This window comes from Carassius carassius, chromosome 50 (assembly GCF_963082965.1).
Source record: "Carassius carassius chromosome 50, fCarCar2.1, whole genome shotgun sequence".
Lineage (NCBI taxonomy): Eukaryota > Metazoa > Chordata > Actinopteri > Cypriniformes > Cyprinidae > Carassius > Carassius carassius.
This window is the reverse complement of record NC_081804.1, coordinates 4,468,344-4,486,725: the sequence shown is the minus strand read 5'-3', so window position 1 is coordinate 4,486,725 and position 18,382 is coordinate 4,468,344. Positions and strand designations below refer to the sequence as shown.

The following is an 18,382-nucleotide window of genomic DNA, read 5'->3' as shown; positions in this document are numbered from 1 at the left end:
TAATTCACTTACCAGTGTTCGTCCCTAACGGTGATAGACTTGCCGGGATTAATTTTCTGTCCGGTATGGAAACATGGACATTTTTCGCTTGGTACACACAGTCCATTCTCATCTTGGTAGAGTCCGTCTGGACATGCACATCCATCAACAGGCACGAAGTCAACACTGCAGCTTTGGCGCTCAGAGGCGAGAGAAAGACAGGTACGCTGACAGGTCTGCAGCTGATATGAGTAGTTCTGCGAGGCTGGGCAATTCTTTGTATACTTCTCTGTAAAGACCATTTTTTTTTAATATAATAAATTAAGTTCTAAAGCAGTTTTACAGAGAATAATGCAAAGGAAAAATTTTACACTGTACAAAATTGTATATGCATTTCTTTGTAAGTGTGAAAAACATTTATAAATCACAAATAATCATAAAATTTTCGACCAAAAGCAGAATTTTAGTAATGACAGCAAACTTTTAAAATACTTTTTTGTGTTTTGATCACTGAAATTTTTCCCTCATGCATCCATCTACGTTTTCAATCATCTTACCGCACACAATTTGTCGCCATCCTTGGAGGGATATTCTTTTAGCCGCACAGGCCCGGACGTATGAGGAGACCACCGCACACAGACAGTCCTCACTCTTCTCACAGCTACAGCTGGAGTATTTGCATCTCTGAAAGCACATAAACAGGTAAAGTCACTGCATGTTGTGGAAGCTGAGATATATTGCATTCAGTTTATCATAGATTTGAAGCTAAATAGGATTTAACTTAAATTCAAATAAAGTATAACAAAAGTACAAAACATTATTGCCTTAACTCAAACTAAAACTGAATCTAAACATAAAAATAAAAGCTAATTCAAAATATTAATAAATGCTGTAATACAACACAAATAATATAAAATGAATACTGAGTTAATTAGTTTCTAAAAGGTTAAGAAAATCTTTCAATAATCTGCAAATTTTTCAGACTGTACCTTGTAGTAGCTGTCTGGATTGACAGTGGTGTGACATTTGGCAAAGAGGCTTGCCTTGTCCTGCATCTTGGAACACCAGTGCTGGGCAAAGTTCTCTAAAAGCATCATAAAATATGGTATTTTTATCAATACTCCTGCTAAATAACAAAATGCATAAATGAACACACACCGTGCTTTGAAAACGTGCACCAAGTAATTTTATGTAAGAATACTCACTGATGCAACAGTATTAGAAGAATACTGCTAGCTGTTAATGTGGTTTTGGTTAAGGTTTGGTTAAAATTAATTTGTGCACTTCTAAACCCTTCTGTAGATGTTTACAACAAATAAAATCAAAAATGAAAACTGTCCCCCTCAGACTTTGCTAAACTGACTTCAGAATCAAAGAGTCTCTCACCGCTGTCACTGCTGTAGGAACAGGGGTCGTCCATTCTCTCAGTACGGTCGGGGCAGTTGAACGAGGACTTCCAGGAGTTTGCGAAGGAAACCGGCGTACCCTCAACCACTCCCTGAGGGGTCTTCAGATCATCTGACAGCACTTTGTTAAAATTTCCACAGATACCTGCATGAAGACAGAAATCACACATCACTGATCATGATGGATTCACTTTATAATTCAGATGTTTTATCATGCTTTGAGGTCTCACCACAAGTCTTGCCCTGGAGGCTTTGGTCCACAGTGATGTACACCTGCATAAGAGGCACTAGCTGAACCTGCACCTGCAGCCCAAAGGTGGTCTGAAGCATGACGTGAAACGATGACGGCATGAACACCGTGAAGTCAGCTGAGAGAAAAAGAGTTAAAGACTTTGAAAAACACTTCATATATATATATATATATATATATATATATATATATATATATATAGCACATAGGCTCTAAAACACAGAAAATAAATAAAGAGTTTCTTCTCCCTCACCTGTAATGTAAGGAAGTAAAATATCTGCATTGTGCTGTACTGTCCCATCAGCCTTAATAACCAGAGGCTGAAGAAGAAAGACCACAGTGTCAGTTGACACTGAAGACTAAAATTTCTTGCATTGCAATCACAAGAATATACCACATTTAAAAATATATTAAAAATAGAAAAGAAGCAGAGATTGCAGAGGTTTTGGTGTCTTCATCTTTAGGTTGACGCAAGCAAATATCATTTGTACAGGTCTTGATATACGGCTCACGGTTCAAAACGCAGCTACATGAAGACCATTTCTCATCCTTCAAAAGGTCTTTTGATCTTAGATTTATGTATCTCATCACACACTCATACTGTCAAAAAGACTTGTTTGCTATAAAAGCTAAATATACAAGATTGAGGAAGTAAAGAGGTGTACGCACATTTTTCATGTCGTTGTAAAACAGCACCACAACAGACTTTAAACAGGTATCAGTTTGACGAGTAAAACAAGGAGCAATCTCCCCCAATATGCTGAACTTGGTCTGGTTACAGTCCTACAAAAACATGACATTGACATTTATTAGGAATTTCACATATTCCTAAAGCATGGATACAAACTTAAATGTTTTAGCAATTAAATAAGGTGTAGTTAGTAACTAAAACATGCTCACTTTTGAAAGCACATAGTGACAGTCTCCATTGAAAGTGAATTCTTTCCCGTCAAAGGTGGTGAAGTGAGATCCTTCCTCTAAAGAGCACAGGCCAGGACCGGGAATATTCGTACAGATCCATTCTCCCTCCTTACATACACTGAATTACACCATACAATTACAAACAGATGCTGAAAGCAATGAGCTTCAGAGGTTAACATGATAAATCACAGTTCTGATGTTTTTATATATTTATAACATTTTCCCATGGCATCATAATTTACCATTTTGTCAGGCATATGCATTTAATAGTAATATTGTCATACAGTATATAAATATTTTTCTTCTATATAAGTAAAATACAAAATACACTGGGATAAAAAAAATTCTGCCATACATATATAAATATATATATTAGAAATATGAGTATAACTGAGTTAGATGTGATTTATTACCATTCTCCCTCATCTTTGTGTAGGATCTCTCCTGTGCTGTAGATGTGGTCATGCTTGCACTTACACTTTTCTGCTGGGATGCAGCCTGTGTTTGAAATGTCATCAAACACAGTTCCTATAATGAAGACACAATGCATCAATATCCACTTTATGTCGATCTTAAAGAAATACATAAAAGACACTAAAACTTTATTGCAATTTAAATAATATATATATTTTTAAATATAATTCTTCATTTCATCCTTCTTCATTGTCACGTGATCCTTCAGTAATTTGGAAGGAAAACTTCTTATTATCATTGATGTTGAAAACAGTTGTGCTGCTTACTCTTTTTCAGGATTCTTCAAAAATATAAATCTTTTGTAACATCAAAAAGTAAATGACTTTTATTTTTTTTGTTTTGTTTTATTCAACAAGGATGCATTCAATTAATCAAAAGTGACAGTCAAAATTGAATGCATCCGTGTTGAATAAAATGACCCAAGACTTTTGCACAGTAGTTTATATTAATAAATAATGGTTTATATTATAGAAATAGTGGTGCTGACCTGGGGGACAGAAGCAGCCATCAGTGTTGTGTTCCTCACATAGAGAGTTTGTGTTTTTGTGTGAGCATGTGTCCATACAGGGGGAGCCGCTTTCAGAATGTACCATATTATAGGGACATGTCACAGCTGCATGAAAACACAAGACACAAAGTCTTTAGTCCTTACATCTGCTAATAATAATAAAAAAAGAGAAAAGAATCCCATCATTTTCACTGGAATTATCAAGGTACTTACCACAGAATGCTGCCGTTCTCCAGTTCGGTGGAGCTCCTCCAGCGTGAGAGCACTGTCGTGAATATTCAGACAGAGTCGCACAGATCGCAGAGGTTTTGGTGTCTTTATCTTTAGGTTGATGTGAGCAAATATCATTCGTACAGGCTTTGATATACGGCTCAGGATTCAAAACCCAGCTACAGGAAGACCATTTCTCATCCTTCAAAAGGTCTGCACAATCTGTCTGCTGTTGTGTAAAGGACATGAAACATCTTGAATCTCAAAGGTTCATATTAGGTAACAAAACTAGAATTCTGAGTTGCTGTTGGGACATAGAGGGAGTGACTAACAAATCTAATTTGGAATCATAAACTTTCCTCTGTAACTTACAACTTTTTCACATTTGTTCACCACATTTTTCTCATCTGCGTTTTCAAAAGGATCTTCGCAGGCATGCGTTGGGTTGCGAACTCTGTGCTTATTACCAAACTCAACATAGCCAAGCCTCCGTCCTGCAATAAATAAGACATTTGATCTGGGATATTCTTAAAACTCTTGGAGATACATCAAATTTGAAATTCATGAGGTATAATCATTTATACTGTTCACAATTGGCTAAAAATGACTACATGTTGAAAAGTAACAAATCAGGCTGTAAATGTGACTTACCGGATTCAATGAACTCGTTATAAACTGGGACGCCATTGAAATCACCACACAGCCCACAAGTGTGATTGGAATATTTGGAGTCGAGTTCCACCTAACAAAGGGCCACATAGAACTTCATTGTTACATCAATTGCCATAATATTTTTGGCCGTTTGGATTTTATGTCAGTATTAATGTTATGTGATTAGAGCAAGCAAAAGACTAGAATATGGAATAGACAGTCTTGTGTGAAAAGGCCAGTGCCCGCCCTTGGAAAACAATGGTACCAAATTATACTATAATTATATATTTGTTATTATTTGTCAGTATTATACACCAGTGAATATTACTTGCAGACTGAAATTCAGTATTGGAAACAACCATGTTCATAAGGACAGATATACTGTACATTTCAGTTTGTAAAGGACCATTGCCTTATATAGCATTTATTGTAACTTCACGTTGCTTCATCTTGCACAATATGCTCAATCATTCACTGTCTGGTCACTCCCTTGAAATGTCTGCTACTGGTTTCCTGTGGCGTAAACTAGTTATCGACAATTAAAAACTGTCGTGTTGTGCAATAAATAAATTCTGCTCCTTCAACTTCAACTCAAAAGATTATGAACATCAAATTTAATGCCATAAAAGCCAAACACCTGTTCTTAAACATTTTGTCTTCCTATGACTAGAAAACGCCATCTCCATCGTGATTTTACAGTAGCCTACTGGGTCTGTCAATCATGTATTTCGACGTCTGAATTATTGACAATTTGCTATCCTGCCCATCAGTGAGCTCGGTATTCAGTTGTGACATACAGAAAATACGCTGATTGACACTTTATTGACCAATTACAATTTGGATTATTTTCCATTCTAAAAAGCATAATTTTCATGTACCCTTTAAAGAATATACTGCTCCACAACAGTATTTTAGGGAGCTATTTCTACCTGATCTAATCCTTAAATGTCATTTTTATCACAGTAACCTAGTGTATAGATTAATTAGGTTAATATTTTTGGGTTGAATAAAATCTAATAAATTAGATGTTACCACAGGAAAACTTTTGCATATTCAGTGGAGAAAAACACTTAAGGCTTTACTCAATTCAACCCATTTTCATCATCCTCATGTCAGTAAGTATATGTTGGTTTTGTCACACCTAAAGGTTGCAACACACACCAGGTTTTGCTCCGTGCCGAGTTATACAGTTGAATCTTCTCATTATAATATAATATAATATACTGATTATAAAAGGAGTGCTCTTTGCTAGCTTTCTAGGCTAAAATCCAAATTCAAAATATAGAACTCTTGTTTTTTTTGGGAATGACATCTGCATAGTTACGTGGGATTCACTCTCGAAATAGCAGTGATTGACATAGTGATAACCAGAGCAATGAATGGGACAAAATATGTTAAAATGCGCATTAAGACTAGAGAACCCTCACTAATTTCAGAAGGACCTCAGTGATTTATTTGTGGAACCGGGCCTGGCTGATATGCTTTTATTGTAGAACTATATACAAAAATTATTAAATACAAATGCACTAAATAAAATAGTTGAAGTTTATAATACAAATGCACTTAATTAAATAATTTAATAAATCCATATTTACAGTTCGCACTTAAATAAGTATTGCATAATAAAATAAATAGAACACTGTCTATTTAAAAGTGTATATCCAGTCTTGTGAGTGGAGAGGTTCATGCTCTTGCATTTCATGGATGTGCTATCGCAATATATTATGTTCTCTCAACATTTTGTCAGTAAGATAGACATGCCCCTGTTTGTCTTGTCTCAAGATGCACACCAATAATGTGTTTTCTAAGGCATGTTTATGAAAAATTTTTTTTTACTACTGATTCAATCCATGAATCTGACTCAATTACTGATCTGTTGTCCATCTTGGAAGGATATAAGCAAGTTTAATGTATTTTAGGTTTATGAATCTTATAATAACTCTGATATCCATTTGAAAACCTGTAGATAAATATGTATTTTGAGCTCATGATGAACCAAACTAGACTACAAGCTCACCATAACAGCATCATTTTTATTCCACTTGACAGTGATGCCCATTTTGGAATAGAGCCTGGTGTAAATTGTGTTCTCTTCCACAAGAATCCCTGCGAGTTGCACAGGTAGCTTTACTCTGAACAAGAGAAAAGAATAAAATGAAAGATTGATCAACCAGAATACATTTTAAAGCCTTTTTTTAATCTGTAAAGGATTAAGCAGCAGTTGGGATTCTCAGAATCTTACTTTTCTTCATTGACTTTGACCTGTTTCTCTGTCAACTCAACAGCAATGTCATTGATGGTAATCAACACCCTGCTGATCTTTGGCCCAGTGCTGTTTTCTGTTCTCTTCACGTGAACTGAGAACTGGTGAATGAGGCTTTGGCAGTCAGACACCAGGTTATACTCGCACATGCCTGGGAACTGATACACGTCTCCATCGAATGTCTTGAAGTGGAAGTTTCCCCACATGCTGCAGATGCTGTTGACATGGTTACTGGGATAGACTGAAGAAAGAAAGAAAGAAAGAAAGAAAGAAAGAAAGAAATATGAAAAGTTTGAGAGAATCTAAAGCATTTGGCAAATTTTGTTTCTTCTACCACAGGTCATAAATTAAAATATAATTCATTAAAAATCAATTAAACACAAATTTGTGTGGCATTTGGAATGTTGATCACTGAAATAATGTATGTCAAACGTAATGTATTATTTAAAAAATCCATGCTTACAGAAGTTATATAAATGTATTTAAATTTGAACTATATGTCCTTAAACTTTAATTACAATTATGCTCTCTGTTTGTAAACTCAATGACAATTCAGTAATTCAAATGACATACTCAGATAATTGTTGATTTGGTCACTTTCACATTTGTACTAAACGGTCAATCCACACAAATTCATGCAAAATTGAACAAGCTGAACGTCAAGTCATCATGAAGGGAAGTAAATAAACGTTGTCACTTTTTTGCAACTGGAAATATTTAGTAACTTCTAAGGCAAGTCATCAATGGTCAACTGATCGTATCAGGTTCAGGTCACGAAACTATGATCTTCACAACATGAAACTATTAATTTCAAATTTATTTTTTAACTTAATAACTGATGTACATACTTAAACACATTTAAACATTAATAATAATAATAATAATAATAATTTAAAACATTCATTTTTTGGGGATATTTAATCAAATATGGGATTGTTAACCTTTAGAAAAATAATTAATTCATCCAAAAATAGAAATATTTATCATCAAAGCTTTTGGAGTATAATAATAATAATAAAAATTTATAATAAAAAAATATAAATAAATAAATGATTAAGTAAGTAAGTAAGTAAATAAATTTAAAAAATAAAATAAAATAAAATAAAATAAAATAAAATAAAATAAAATAAAATAAAATAAAATAAAATAAAATAAAATAAAATAAAATAAAATAAAATAAAATAAAATAAAATGAGACAAATGAAACCCCTTAAGAATAATTTCAAGTAGGAGGTTTTTGACTGAAAGTTAACTCTTACCCATGTTTGAATTAACCTGAATGCCGGTAAGTGCCAGAAGCAGTATGGAGACCGTGGATGCTCTCCACTCCATGGTGAGAGAGGTCTACAGGTACAGCTCCAGAACTGTTGGATTTTTTTTCACACCATCTTTTATATAATTTCTCACATCTTTCTCTCTCCACCCTGCAGGGAGGGTCTGCCAGCTTTCTGTGGTGTGTTACAGAAAAAAATCAACCTGCTATTACAAAAGTCCAGTGATGGCATGTGTGTGTGTGTGTGTGTGTGTGTGTGTGTGTGTGTGTGTGTGTGTGTGTGTGTGTGTGTGTGTGTGTGTGTGTGTGTGTGTGTGTGTGTGTGTGTGTGTGTGTGTGTGAGCAGCAGTTTTTCTGCCACTCTAAACAATGTTTTATGAGACGTTTATTAAAATATATTCAATGTCTATTATATTTACAGCAGGGTGTTAATAATATACAGCTTTTGAGGATTAGAAAAAATAACATTCAACTCTAAATCCTGCAAAATAAATATACAATGAATGACTAATAAACTATTCAGCAGCTGATATGGGGAATGGAATGAAGACTAATGGTCTTGTGCAAATAACTAGAGTTTTAGTGTCCTGAGTTACTTTGTAGACCTGCATGTGAATTTCTCAAGTAGGATATGATCATAAATGTGTCAAAAGTATCATATTTCCCATCAAGCTTGCAGCAATATGCCAGTAAATGTTGTGTGATCATGATTGCATGTTAGGCTTGAACATCCTGTCTGTGTTGCAGATAATCTGATGTTCAGCATCTTCGCAGGTACACAGGTGTGTCTCAAGCTGAATGCCACCAGTGCTTTCACAAATTAAAACAAACTGACCGTCCACCATCTGGCAGCGCTCATATCATTCTCCTTTTCTTGTTCAAGATTTCAGACTTGTAAGAAATGTGATGTCACGCATAACCGTTTATGGGTATTTCTTCAGCTATTTAAGCATGGTTGACCCTGTGGACCTTTCGAAAAATAGTTCATCCGGAAATTAAAGATTAGTCATCAAAACGTTTTACAGTATTAACAGCAGAACAAAATAGAACAAAATAAAATAATAATTACATTTAAAAAAAATAAAATAAAAAGTAATTCCAACGAGAGAGTAAAAAATCTGAATTAATAAAATTCAATAAATAAATAAAAATAAAAATATCAAAGAGTAAAGAAACAACTGTATTAGCCTAGTCTAGCATAGTGCCGACCCAAGCCTTAATGGGGCCTTAAGCAGAATTTTAAATGCGGTCCCCTTAGTGCCGCCAGTATGACTGATTATTGTCAATGCAATGATTATTTGCACATGTAACACACCCATTATCAATTGTATTTGCTGTAGCTGTGTTTCTTACAACATACAGTACCAATGTTTTTACCCTTCTATGATTTTTAATTGTAACAGTAGCAAATCCACAACTTAATTTGCACTTTAACATTCAAAGTCTTACAAGTGGCATTCTTAATGTGGTGTACTGAAAAGTAGCTAAATCAACAAGCAGACAATGCATTTATGGAACAGAATGTTATTTTAGCAACATAAATTATTAAACATGCATCTAAAACAACAATTCTTAATCTATAGGGCACTGTCAGACTGTCACTGACAGTCAAGTGAGAACTGGAAAGAAGAGTGGGAAAAGGCATTATTTATATACAAAAGCAAAACGCTATTATGTTCACAAATGACCATCAGAATCCATGGAGTCACATATAGTCCACATTCTGTTGCATACATGTCTCTGCACACTCCAATGCATGTTCATCTGGGGCTGCTGTCTAGTGACAGTCCTGTCTGCAGCCCAAAGGTGGTCTGAAGTATGATGTGAAATGATGACGGCCTGAGACCACATGAGATGTACCTTTGAGCTATTTCAGAGAAATGTATAATACATTTTGAGCAACATGACAATAGCAACTGATAATGTAGGAAACCACAGACTAATGTGCACAATCAGTTGCATGAATAAGCAATCGCAACTTGATCAAAAGATCAAAAATTTTATGATGTGCACAAGTGACTAAATGAAGTGGAGGTTGAAAAAGTAGTTTTGAGAATTTAATTTCTGATTAGAGAAATGCACCAAAAGCCACTGAGAAAAACTGTAAGCTGACGTTGGCCCTTTATCCAGCGAAGGTTCTGATTGGTGTGTGATAAATTCTGACTCCTAGTGTTTCCACTTGTGTGCTAATTGAGCTCAAACTGTGCAGGCTTGAGTGAACAATATTGAATGCTAGTGCTTTCTAAATGACCACATGGTGTAAGCACTGAAAAGTGTAGGGATTTGTGTGTAGAGTATTGCAGTAACAATCCACCAAATCTGACTTGTGTTAAAACAGGGGAATAGTGTTTATAGTTTAGCGAAATGGGTGTGCTTTTTCAGAAATGGCATTATGGTTTTGAAATTTTAGTTCAAATGCCTGGTTATAGTGTTTTAGCAATTGAGAAAGTCCTTCCCATTTGAGCACTTGCCCAATCGTCTCACAGTGAAGGATGGCATTCAGGTGAGACCAGAGCCAACTGCTCTGTGTGGGACATACAGGAAATACAGTGAATGACCTGCATTGCCCATTGAAAATTATTTACATATATATATATATATTTTTCAAATTCAAAAAGCATGAATTATATCCACCGAGTCTTACAAAAGGTCCTTTGAGGCAAGTCATTTCCTTTGGTGGCCATCTTTGAAACGCCTCTCGGGCAACTATTTCAGCCATGCAAGTACAGCTCCCATTTCTCTGAACTGGGCAACATCAAATTCTTCAAAGTTGTTCACCAAGCTTACGATTAAATTTCATATTTGAAATCACCAGTGTAACCTGTAACCAATCTCTACCAATTAGAAATTGGTTCTTTCATTTATTTTGAGTATTCATTTCATCTTCGATTTTAGAAAATAAAGATGCCATGGTTAAAATTACAGTCCCCAGGAACCATATACTGATAAAAAAAAACAAAAATAAAAAAAAAACAGTTGTGATTCTAAAATCTTTGTGATAAACTAAAATTCTAATATATTTAAAAGTTCAGAAATTGAGCCTTGAATATAAAAGCTTCTAAATAGTATAGAGATGTTATTCAATAAAATAATAATAAAAAATTAATTAATTAAATTAAATTACATTTTAAATAAAAGTCTTATTGAGGGAAAACCAAACAAAGAACAAAGAAATGTCTGATTGTTTCAGTAAAAATAGCTTTATTCAAATGGACAGTATTTACACTAATGTGATGCTAATAATAATAATTTATTATATATATATATATATATATATATATATATATATATATATATATATATATATATATATACTGTTTAATACTGTTTAACCGGTAAAGTTATTATATAAATAAACCTGCAAAACCTTTCGAGTTTTAAACATACACCACTACTAGTTTTCATTTCACACTTTGCTCAGCCTGTTGGACTCATGTCATAACGCAACTCATTGTTATACACATTAATCACAGAGAAAGCAATAATAAAATGCATGCATTTACTTCTTGAACTCGATTTATCTGTGCATTTAGATCAGGTTTTAGAATTTCTCGGATAACATTGAATGCCTGCATTTCTGAATGAATGAGAAGTTAAATGCAAACATGTGGTCATGCATGTTTTGTATGCATTTAGGGTGCATGAGAGGTTTGTGCAGGCATTTATACTTTATGTCAGACTTTTATTTTTTGCATGCATGCATGTGTTTTATGCTGTGTATTGGAGGTTTATGCATGCATTCATTTTATCTCATCCCTCATGCTTTTATCACATATACTGGGTTCATTAGAGCACAGTGGCAGATGCTCTCAGGAGGAGGTGGATGGAGACAGTTGTGGACCCTCCATTGCAGGTTCGCCAGAGATGGACCGCAACCCATCACCTCCACCAGAGGAAGATAAGACTGAGGGGAGACGGTGTACAACAAACACTGGCTCTTCTGTTCTTTAGTGTTATCACTTTTCTTTTCTATATTTTAATAAGTATAGGTCTGATATTTTAATTCAAAATATTAGTATGTTCACATTTCAATATAATTTGACCCTTTTTAATTGTAATTGTCTTTATAATTTTTATCATAATTGTATAAATATTATTCTAAAGTAAAAAAAAAAAACAAATGAATCTCTGTCTATCATCAGTAATTTTTTTTCGAAGTTGTGCAATTCCATTTCTTTCTTAATATATAGTTAAATCACCTTCTAGATGGTGACAGATCAAGAAAGTGGGCTGAGTGATTCTTCAGTGGAACTGACAGAGGACCTGGAGGAGGACTTGTGTAAAGTATGGCACATGGCTATTTATGAGGCAAACTGAAACACATTGTATTCAACACCCTGCTCCATGCCCACCAGCTATAAACATATGTTTACATGCTTTTTCTCTTCAGGATGTGGCTGTATTTCTTCAAAAGTTCAAAAACTCCAGGTATCTTGCTGGGTGTGACTGCAAAGTCACGTACTCCACGGCTCACGGTAAGTTATTTCACCACTGTAACTGCTTTACATAATGCTTATATCATCTTATAATTACTCATAGCTTGTGTTACAGGAAATCTGCGTTGGAATTCTGGGTAATATGACGCATGTGTATCTCTCAGTCAGAACTCTGACCTATGGTAAGAGAGACACACATAGTATCTTTCTCCCTTTCTGTTCACTTCAGAATAATGGAACTATTTTTGTAAATACTATACTGCTAATTCTGTTAAATGAAAACATGTCTGACTTGGTCTCTGGATCTCAGCGCTGTGTTGCTTCTGCTGCTAGGGACAGTGATCCACCTGCGGAAACTTGCAGGTCATTGCTGATAAAGCCCTGTTACAAAATTTGAATAAAACTTCGCAATATATGCAGCATTCTACTGTATGTGGTTGTTTGATTTGCAAAACTGTGACTTCCTCAGGCTCCTGCTAATGTGCCAGTCTTATGGAATTACATTTGTTTCAATAATACTGAACGAAACTTTATAAAACTGAACGTAACTTTTTCAGAAACTATCAAAAATATGCCATTACAAAAGAAGAAAAACACTATGAAAATGAAAAAATGAACTCAGTCGCACAAATTTAACATGCTCTTCAAATATGCTTCGTTCTTTGTTAATGTTTTTCAAAGATTCGTTTTCGCTAATCATGGATTCTAAATTCATTGCCACAGATTTCGCTTTCGTTTCGCAGTTTTTCCTTTGGTGTTTTGACACAAACCTCTCGTAGGGGCGGGTTTAACAGTGATCTACTCTGATTGGATAGTGAGCTTTTGATGGACAGGTTCTCTCTGACAGGGAAGTACAGACGCCACTCAGTGGCGCGCATATTGGAAAGCTCTCGCGGTGATTAAATCTGGTCTCTACCGCAAAAAATTCTTTTTCACAGACAAAGTGAAAGACATTAATTTAATTAATTTTGAGCTCATACACAGGTTCTACCCTGTAAAGAAGTGTATACAAAGATTTAAATATGACATTGATCTTACATGCTCTTTTTGTTCGAGATCTGAAGAAACTGTACACTTATTTTGGTCATGTCACTACACTCAGAAACTTTGGGATGATATTGGTGTGTTTGTCAAGTGTAAAATTTTGCCAGGCTTCTCAGTACATATGAAAAACATTATATTTGGGTATTATGACTCTGACCCCACAAACGAAAATAACAGTTTTGTTATTAATTTAAAAAATGTCCTAAACAAATTTCACATTCACAAATGCAAATTCCCTGTCTTCTCTGTTTTCCTAAAAGAAATGGAAAACTATATGAATGTAATCTCAGTGTCTAATAAGAAACTTATAAAGACTGTTCGATTTGCTCTGTCTTTGATCTCCTTGTTTAATTTTGTTTAGATTTTGGCCCTCTTTTTATTCTTTATGGGGTTTTTTGTGGTGGATATTATGTGATGTATGTTTATACCTTTGTATGTTTTTGTTCTCTGCAATAATAAAAATACAAAAAAAAAGCTCTCGCGGTGATTTGTATCAATACGTCGTGCCTTGTGTTACTAAATATATAAATAATATTTGGCCTTCGATCGTCTCAGTAAAGATGAGCTTTCAGGAGACAGAGACACGGAGCGGCATCATCTTCCTCCTCCGCTTGTCCTTCAGACAGCTTGAAGTAAGCTTGTGTTACTGAAGTAACCAATAACAGCGATACAAGTTTTTCATGTTACAGTGTGCAACAGTTTGTTGCAGGTTATTATTGTCATTCATTAACACAAGCTTACTTCAGGCTGCCTTGAAGGACAAGAGCTCATCTTTACATACTGAGACGATCGAAGGTCAAATATTATTTACATATTTCGTTTTCATTGTTTTTTTATTCTTTTGTAATGGCACATTTTTGATAGTTTCTGAAAAAGTTACGTTCAGTTTTATAAAGTTTCGTTCATTATTATTGAAACAAATGTAATTCCATACAGTCTCAGCCTGATGTCGCCCCTCTGTGGCTAAAGAGGATTCAACAGCAGCTGTCTGTGTTTCATCATGAGCAGCTCCACCAATGGTCAGTGATATTTAAAAATGTTGCTAATGGTACTTAAAAAAAAAAAGGCACAATCCCCAACACCCAAATATTTATTTTTTCTTGATTGATTTTTGCTTTTTAGAAACGTTTTTAGAAATAGTAAATACACATTTACTACTACCAACATTAGCTTTTTATTATTAATTTGTATTAGTGTTATATATCATATCAATATATTAATCATATATAATAGTTTGCATTTGTTGAATTTATATTTTAAATTAATAAAAAAGTTAACATTAAAAAGTACTGGATATCAGTTAATATTTATTGTTTGTTTTTGTGTCATTATTATTGTTTATATTAGTTTTTTATGAACTTTATAAAAACAAAATTTGTTAGCTTGGGACCAAATGTTGGCTTAATAGTCAATATTTAGTTATTAGTTAAATAGTTATTGATAGTTTATACATTTGATTGCTTAATGAATAATGAATAAGTTTAGGTAATTCTTATTTATGTTAATATTTCCTGTAAAAAATAATATATATTAAAGGTTATATTTTCACTTAAAATTGTAAATTCATCAACATACTTCAAATGAATTGGCATTTTATATTAAAATACAAAAGAGAATTTCAAAATACTTACATTTTATGTGTTTTAACGCTAGTTTGAATTAATAAAACGGATTTGAGCCTCCCAAGTATTGCAACGCCAAATACTCTGCATCTCTCTCTGCAGTGGATTTGCTGGTTAAGGTTGGGGAGTTGGTGGATAAGCTCTTTGATGAGGATGAGGAGATGATGAAGAGTTGGGTGTCCACCCCACCCAGCAACAATGACCCAAATAAGGACACACAGCAGGACATTGTGTCCTCTCTGCTTGAGGCCGCTGCACAGCTTAGGTGAGACATGTTAATTAAGGTGATGTGACCTTCTGCTCGTCTGTCTGTCCGAGCTGTTTACTGTTCCAACATATCCTTCTGTCTGCTGCTAGAGGAAGAGATGATGTTCCATCTGAATCTGATTAATGTTGTTTTAGAAATAGGAATTTAGGCTCACATTTTGTACTGTAGGTCAGAAAGTCCAGACGATCTTGAAGTGTATCTTCATTCACTCCAGCTTCTGACTACAGTAGAAGATGGCATGCAGGCATTGGGCGAGACACACACACACACACACACACACACACATGTTTGTTTTTGTGAAAAGTGGGGACATCCCATAGGCGTAATGGTTTTTATACTGTACAAACTGTATATTCTGTGGCCCTACACCAACCCTAAACCTAACCCTCACAGGAAACTTTGTGCATTTTTACTTTCTCAAAAAAACTCATTCTGTATGGTTTATAAGGGGACATGGGTTATGTCCTCATAAGTCACCCTCTCCTTGTAATACTTGTGTCATACCCATGTCATTATACAGAGTTTTGTCCTGATATGTCACAAAAAAACATGCCCACACACACACACACACACCCTGAAAATGTATTTATATTTAAATTTTTTGTTAGGGGCAAAAACATTCTCACTTTAGCTACACATTGGCATTTCTTCTCTGATATTTAGTCTCTTATGCTCACCAAGGCTGCATTTATTTGAGCAAAAATACAGTAAAAACTGTAATATTGCTGTTTAATATAATTTATTCCTCTAATGCAAAGCTGAATTTTAAGAGATCATTACTCCAGTCTCCAGTGTCACGTGATCCTTCAGAAATCATTCTAATAAACTGATTTGATGCTCAAGACGTTCCTCATTATTATCAATGTTGAAAACAGTTGTGCTGCTTAATATTTGTGTTGAAATGGTGATACATTGTTTTCAAGATTCAGCATTTAGTTGAAATAGAAATCTTTTGTAACATCTTTACTGACATTTTTGATCAATTTAATATGTCCTTATAGTACATTTTTATTTTATGTCATGATTTCTTGTTTTTACCTCATCTCCAGTGTCAGATGGAGCATGTGGTCATAGAGTGTGGACGTTTGTGTGTAAAATCATACATGAGGATTTATGTCAAGCAGACGATCCTCCTCTCATCCTGCAGGAGCAGAAAGCTCTCCTTACACTCCAGCCTGTAGACAGATATCAGTACAAAACACACTTTTAGCATATCAGATTCCTTGCTTCATGGGAGGCATTGCTTTGTTTGTTGAATGTTTGCTGTTGTATTGCTGTTTTGGTTTCATAATGTGTCTTTATTCATATCAGGTTCAGAATCATTAGGAATTAATAGGAACTGCATCCTGCAGTTCAAAGCTGAATGCCTTCAGATACGAACAGCTGGAAACTCAGAATCAGACGAGAGTCAGAAAGAAGAAGAGAAGCAAGTGAAAGATGAACAGCTCAAAGCTTTAGTTGAAACCACAGCCGAGTTCTTATAGAACTGAATAAGGTGAAATTGGCAGCTAAAAAACAGTAACACATTATTAAATTCTAACTTCTAACTAATCATTTAAATAAAAAATATATTTAAAAATATATAAATAAATAAAAAGTATTATACAAGTATAATTTTGTAAAAACATTCTATATTATATTATAAAAAATATAAAGTTATACGATAATAAATAATAAAACTAAATTAGTTTTATGTATTATTATGTTAAATTATATTATAAAAATGTGATGTATAAAAATACATTTTATTATACAATATATATATATTTTGAAGTTAATATATATCATATAGGATACTATATTAAGAACAAATTATGTTGTATTATATTATATTATACTATGAAAATATAAATACATTTCTAAATTCCTAAATTAAAACATACAAATGTTAAATATATTACATATTAATTAATTGAAACTTCCCTTTAATCTTCAGGATCTGTTATCATCCATAGTCAAGGAAGGTTATTTGACAGAGAGAAGCTGTGTGTCTGCGGTTGGCACCCTTGTACCTTAACATGTAACGGCGGTACGTTCTTCTCCTCTTTTTTATTTTTTTTATTTTTTTATTTTAGCTGCTTCTACAAGCCCCGGTTGATCACTGATCTTCTCATATTCTCTCTACAGGTCCAGCACCTGGTCGGCTTGTTGTCAGAAGTGGAACCGAAACTGGCAGACATTATAAAAAAGAACTTTTCTGTTTCATCCGATGTGTCAAGCTGAACTTGGGCAGGCACATCTAAAGCGTTCTTCAGCAAAGTTCTCAGACCCGAAAGACTGGAGATGAGTTTATCTTGTGAATGGATTCATCTTTTGTTTAGATATGACAAAAAAAGAAATTAGTTTTCACAGTAAATGTTATAGCTTAAAATATTTGTTAAAATTGTGTATATTATCGCTGTGTTTGAATCCTTTGACACTTCTAAAAAGTAAACCTAACCTGTTTTGTTGAATGTTGTGTTTTATAATTGTCCCAGAGTACTTTTAATTATATATATATATATATATATATATAGATAGATAGATAGATAGATATTTTCAAGTTTCCAAAGTAAATGTTGTTGGTTTTTTTTGGTATGTTTGTTTGTTTCTTAATTTACATTATGTTTCAGATAAAAAGATTGCACAAATGACCACTCAAAAGTAAAAAAAATAACTTTCAGCATATGACAGAGAACATGTGCCGAAGGTTGTTTTTTTTTACACACACTTGGAGTGTTTACTGATGTTCCCTGCTAAAAAACCCATCAGGTGTCCTGCAAACATGCGTGCCACGTCTGTGCTGTGATCACCTCCCTCATTTGCTTTCCAAATGGCCAACAGAACGGGGAGAAAGGGACTACTGCGCACTTCCCGCGTATGTGACGCCAGCAGGAATATAGCAGCTCTTTAATTAAGAGTTCGGATTGATATGCAGAGCATGCTGCATTCTTATGGAAATGTGGTGTGTAGGAGGAGGACCTGAGAGAGACACAGCCAGACACTCAGCTGGGATCTCAATCTGGCCTGAATGGAAAGCAGATGGGGGCTAATTTTAACCACGTTTGCGTGATTTTAAGCCGCTGGCTTTTGTTGTT

At 34.3% G+C, this 18,382-nt stretch overlaps 1 protein-coding gene and 1 pseudogene across 1 annotated transcript in view; one reads left to right on the top strand and one right to left on the bottom strand.

Moving 5' to 3' along the window:
* The window catches only part of LOC132133312 (mucin-2-like), a 36,360-nt gene extending 28,331 nt beyond the window's left edge, over positions 1-8,029 (bottom strand). Inside the window, exons 1-16 of the mRNA XM_059546111.1 lie at positions 7,922-8,029; positions 6,642-6,903; positions 6,417-6,531; positions 4,400-4,490; positions 4,121-4,242; positions 3,752-3,977; positions 3,518-3,643; positions 2,970-3,084; positions 2,536-2,674; positions 2,305-2,418; positions 1,889-1,955; positions 1,616-1,753; positions 1,366-1,530; positions 969-1,063; positions 537-663; positions 13-268 (exon numbers count right to left, since the gene is read on the bottom strand). Coding sequence (XP_059402094.1) covers positions 13-268; positions 537-663; positions 969-1,063; positions 1,366-1,530; positions 1,616-1,753; positions 1,889-1,955; positions 2,305-2,418; positions 2,536-2,674; positions 2,970-3,084; positions 3,518-3,643; positions 3,752-3,977; positions 4,121-4,242; positions 4,400-4,490; positions 6,417-6,531; positions 6,642-6,903; positions 7,922-7,994 — 2,231 coding nt within the window. The 5' untranslated portion in view covers positions 7,995-8,029. The remainder of the gene's footprint in view (positions 1-12; positions 269-536; positions 664-968; positions 1,064-1,365; positions 1,531-1,615; positions 1,754-1,888; positions 1,956-2,304; positions 2,419-2,535; positions 2,675-2,969; positions 3,085-3,517; positions 3,644-3,751; positions 3,978-4,120; positions 4,243-4,399; positions 4,491-6,416; positions 6,532-6,641; positions 6,904-7,921) is intronic.
* A 3,547-nt stretch (positions 8,030-11,576) lies between these two features.
* LOC132133311 (protein saal1-like) lies at positions 11,577-17,528 on the top strand (annotated as a pseudogene).
* Positions 17,529-18,382: the final 854 nt, after the last annotated feature.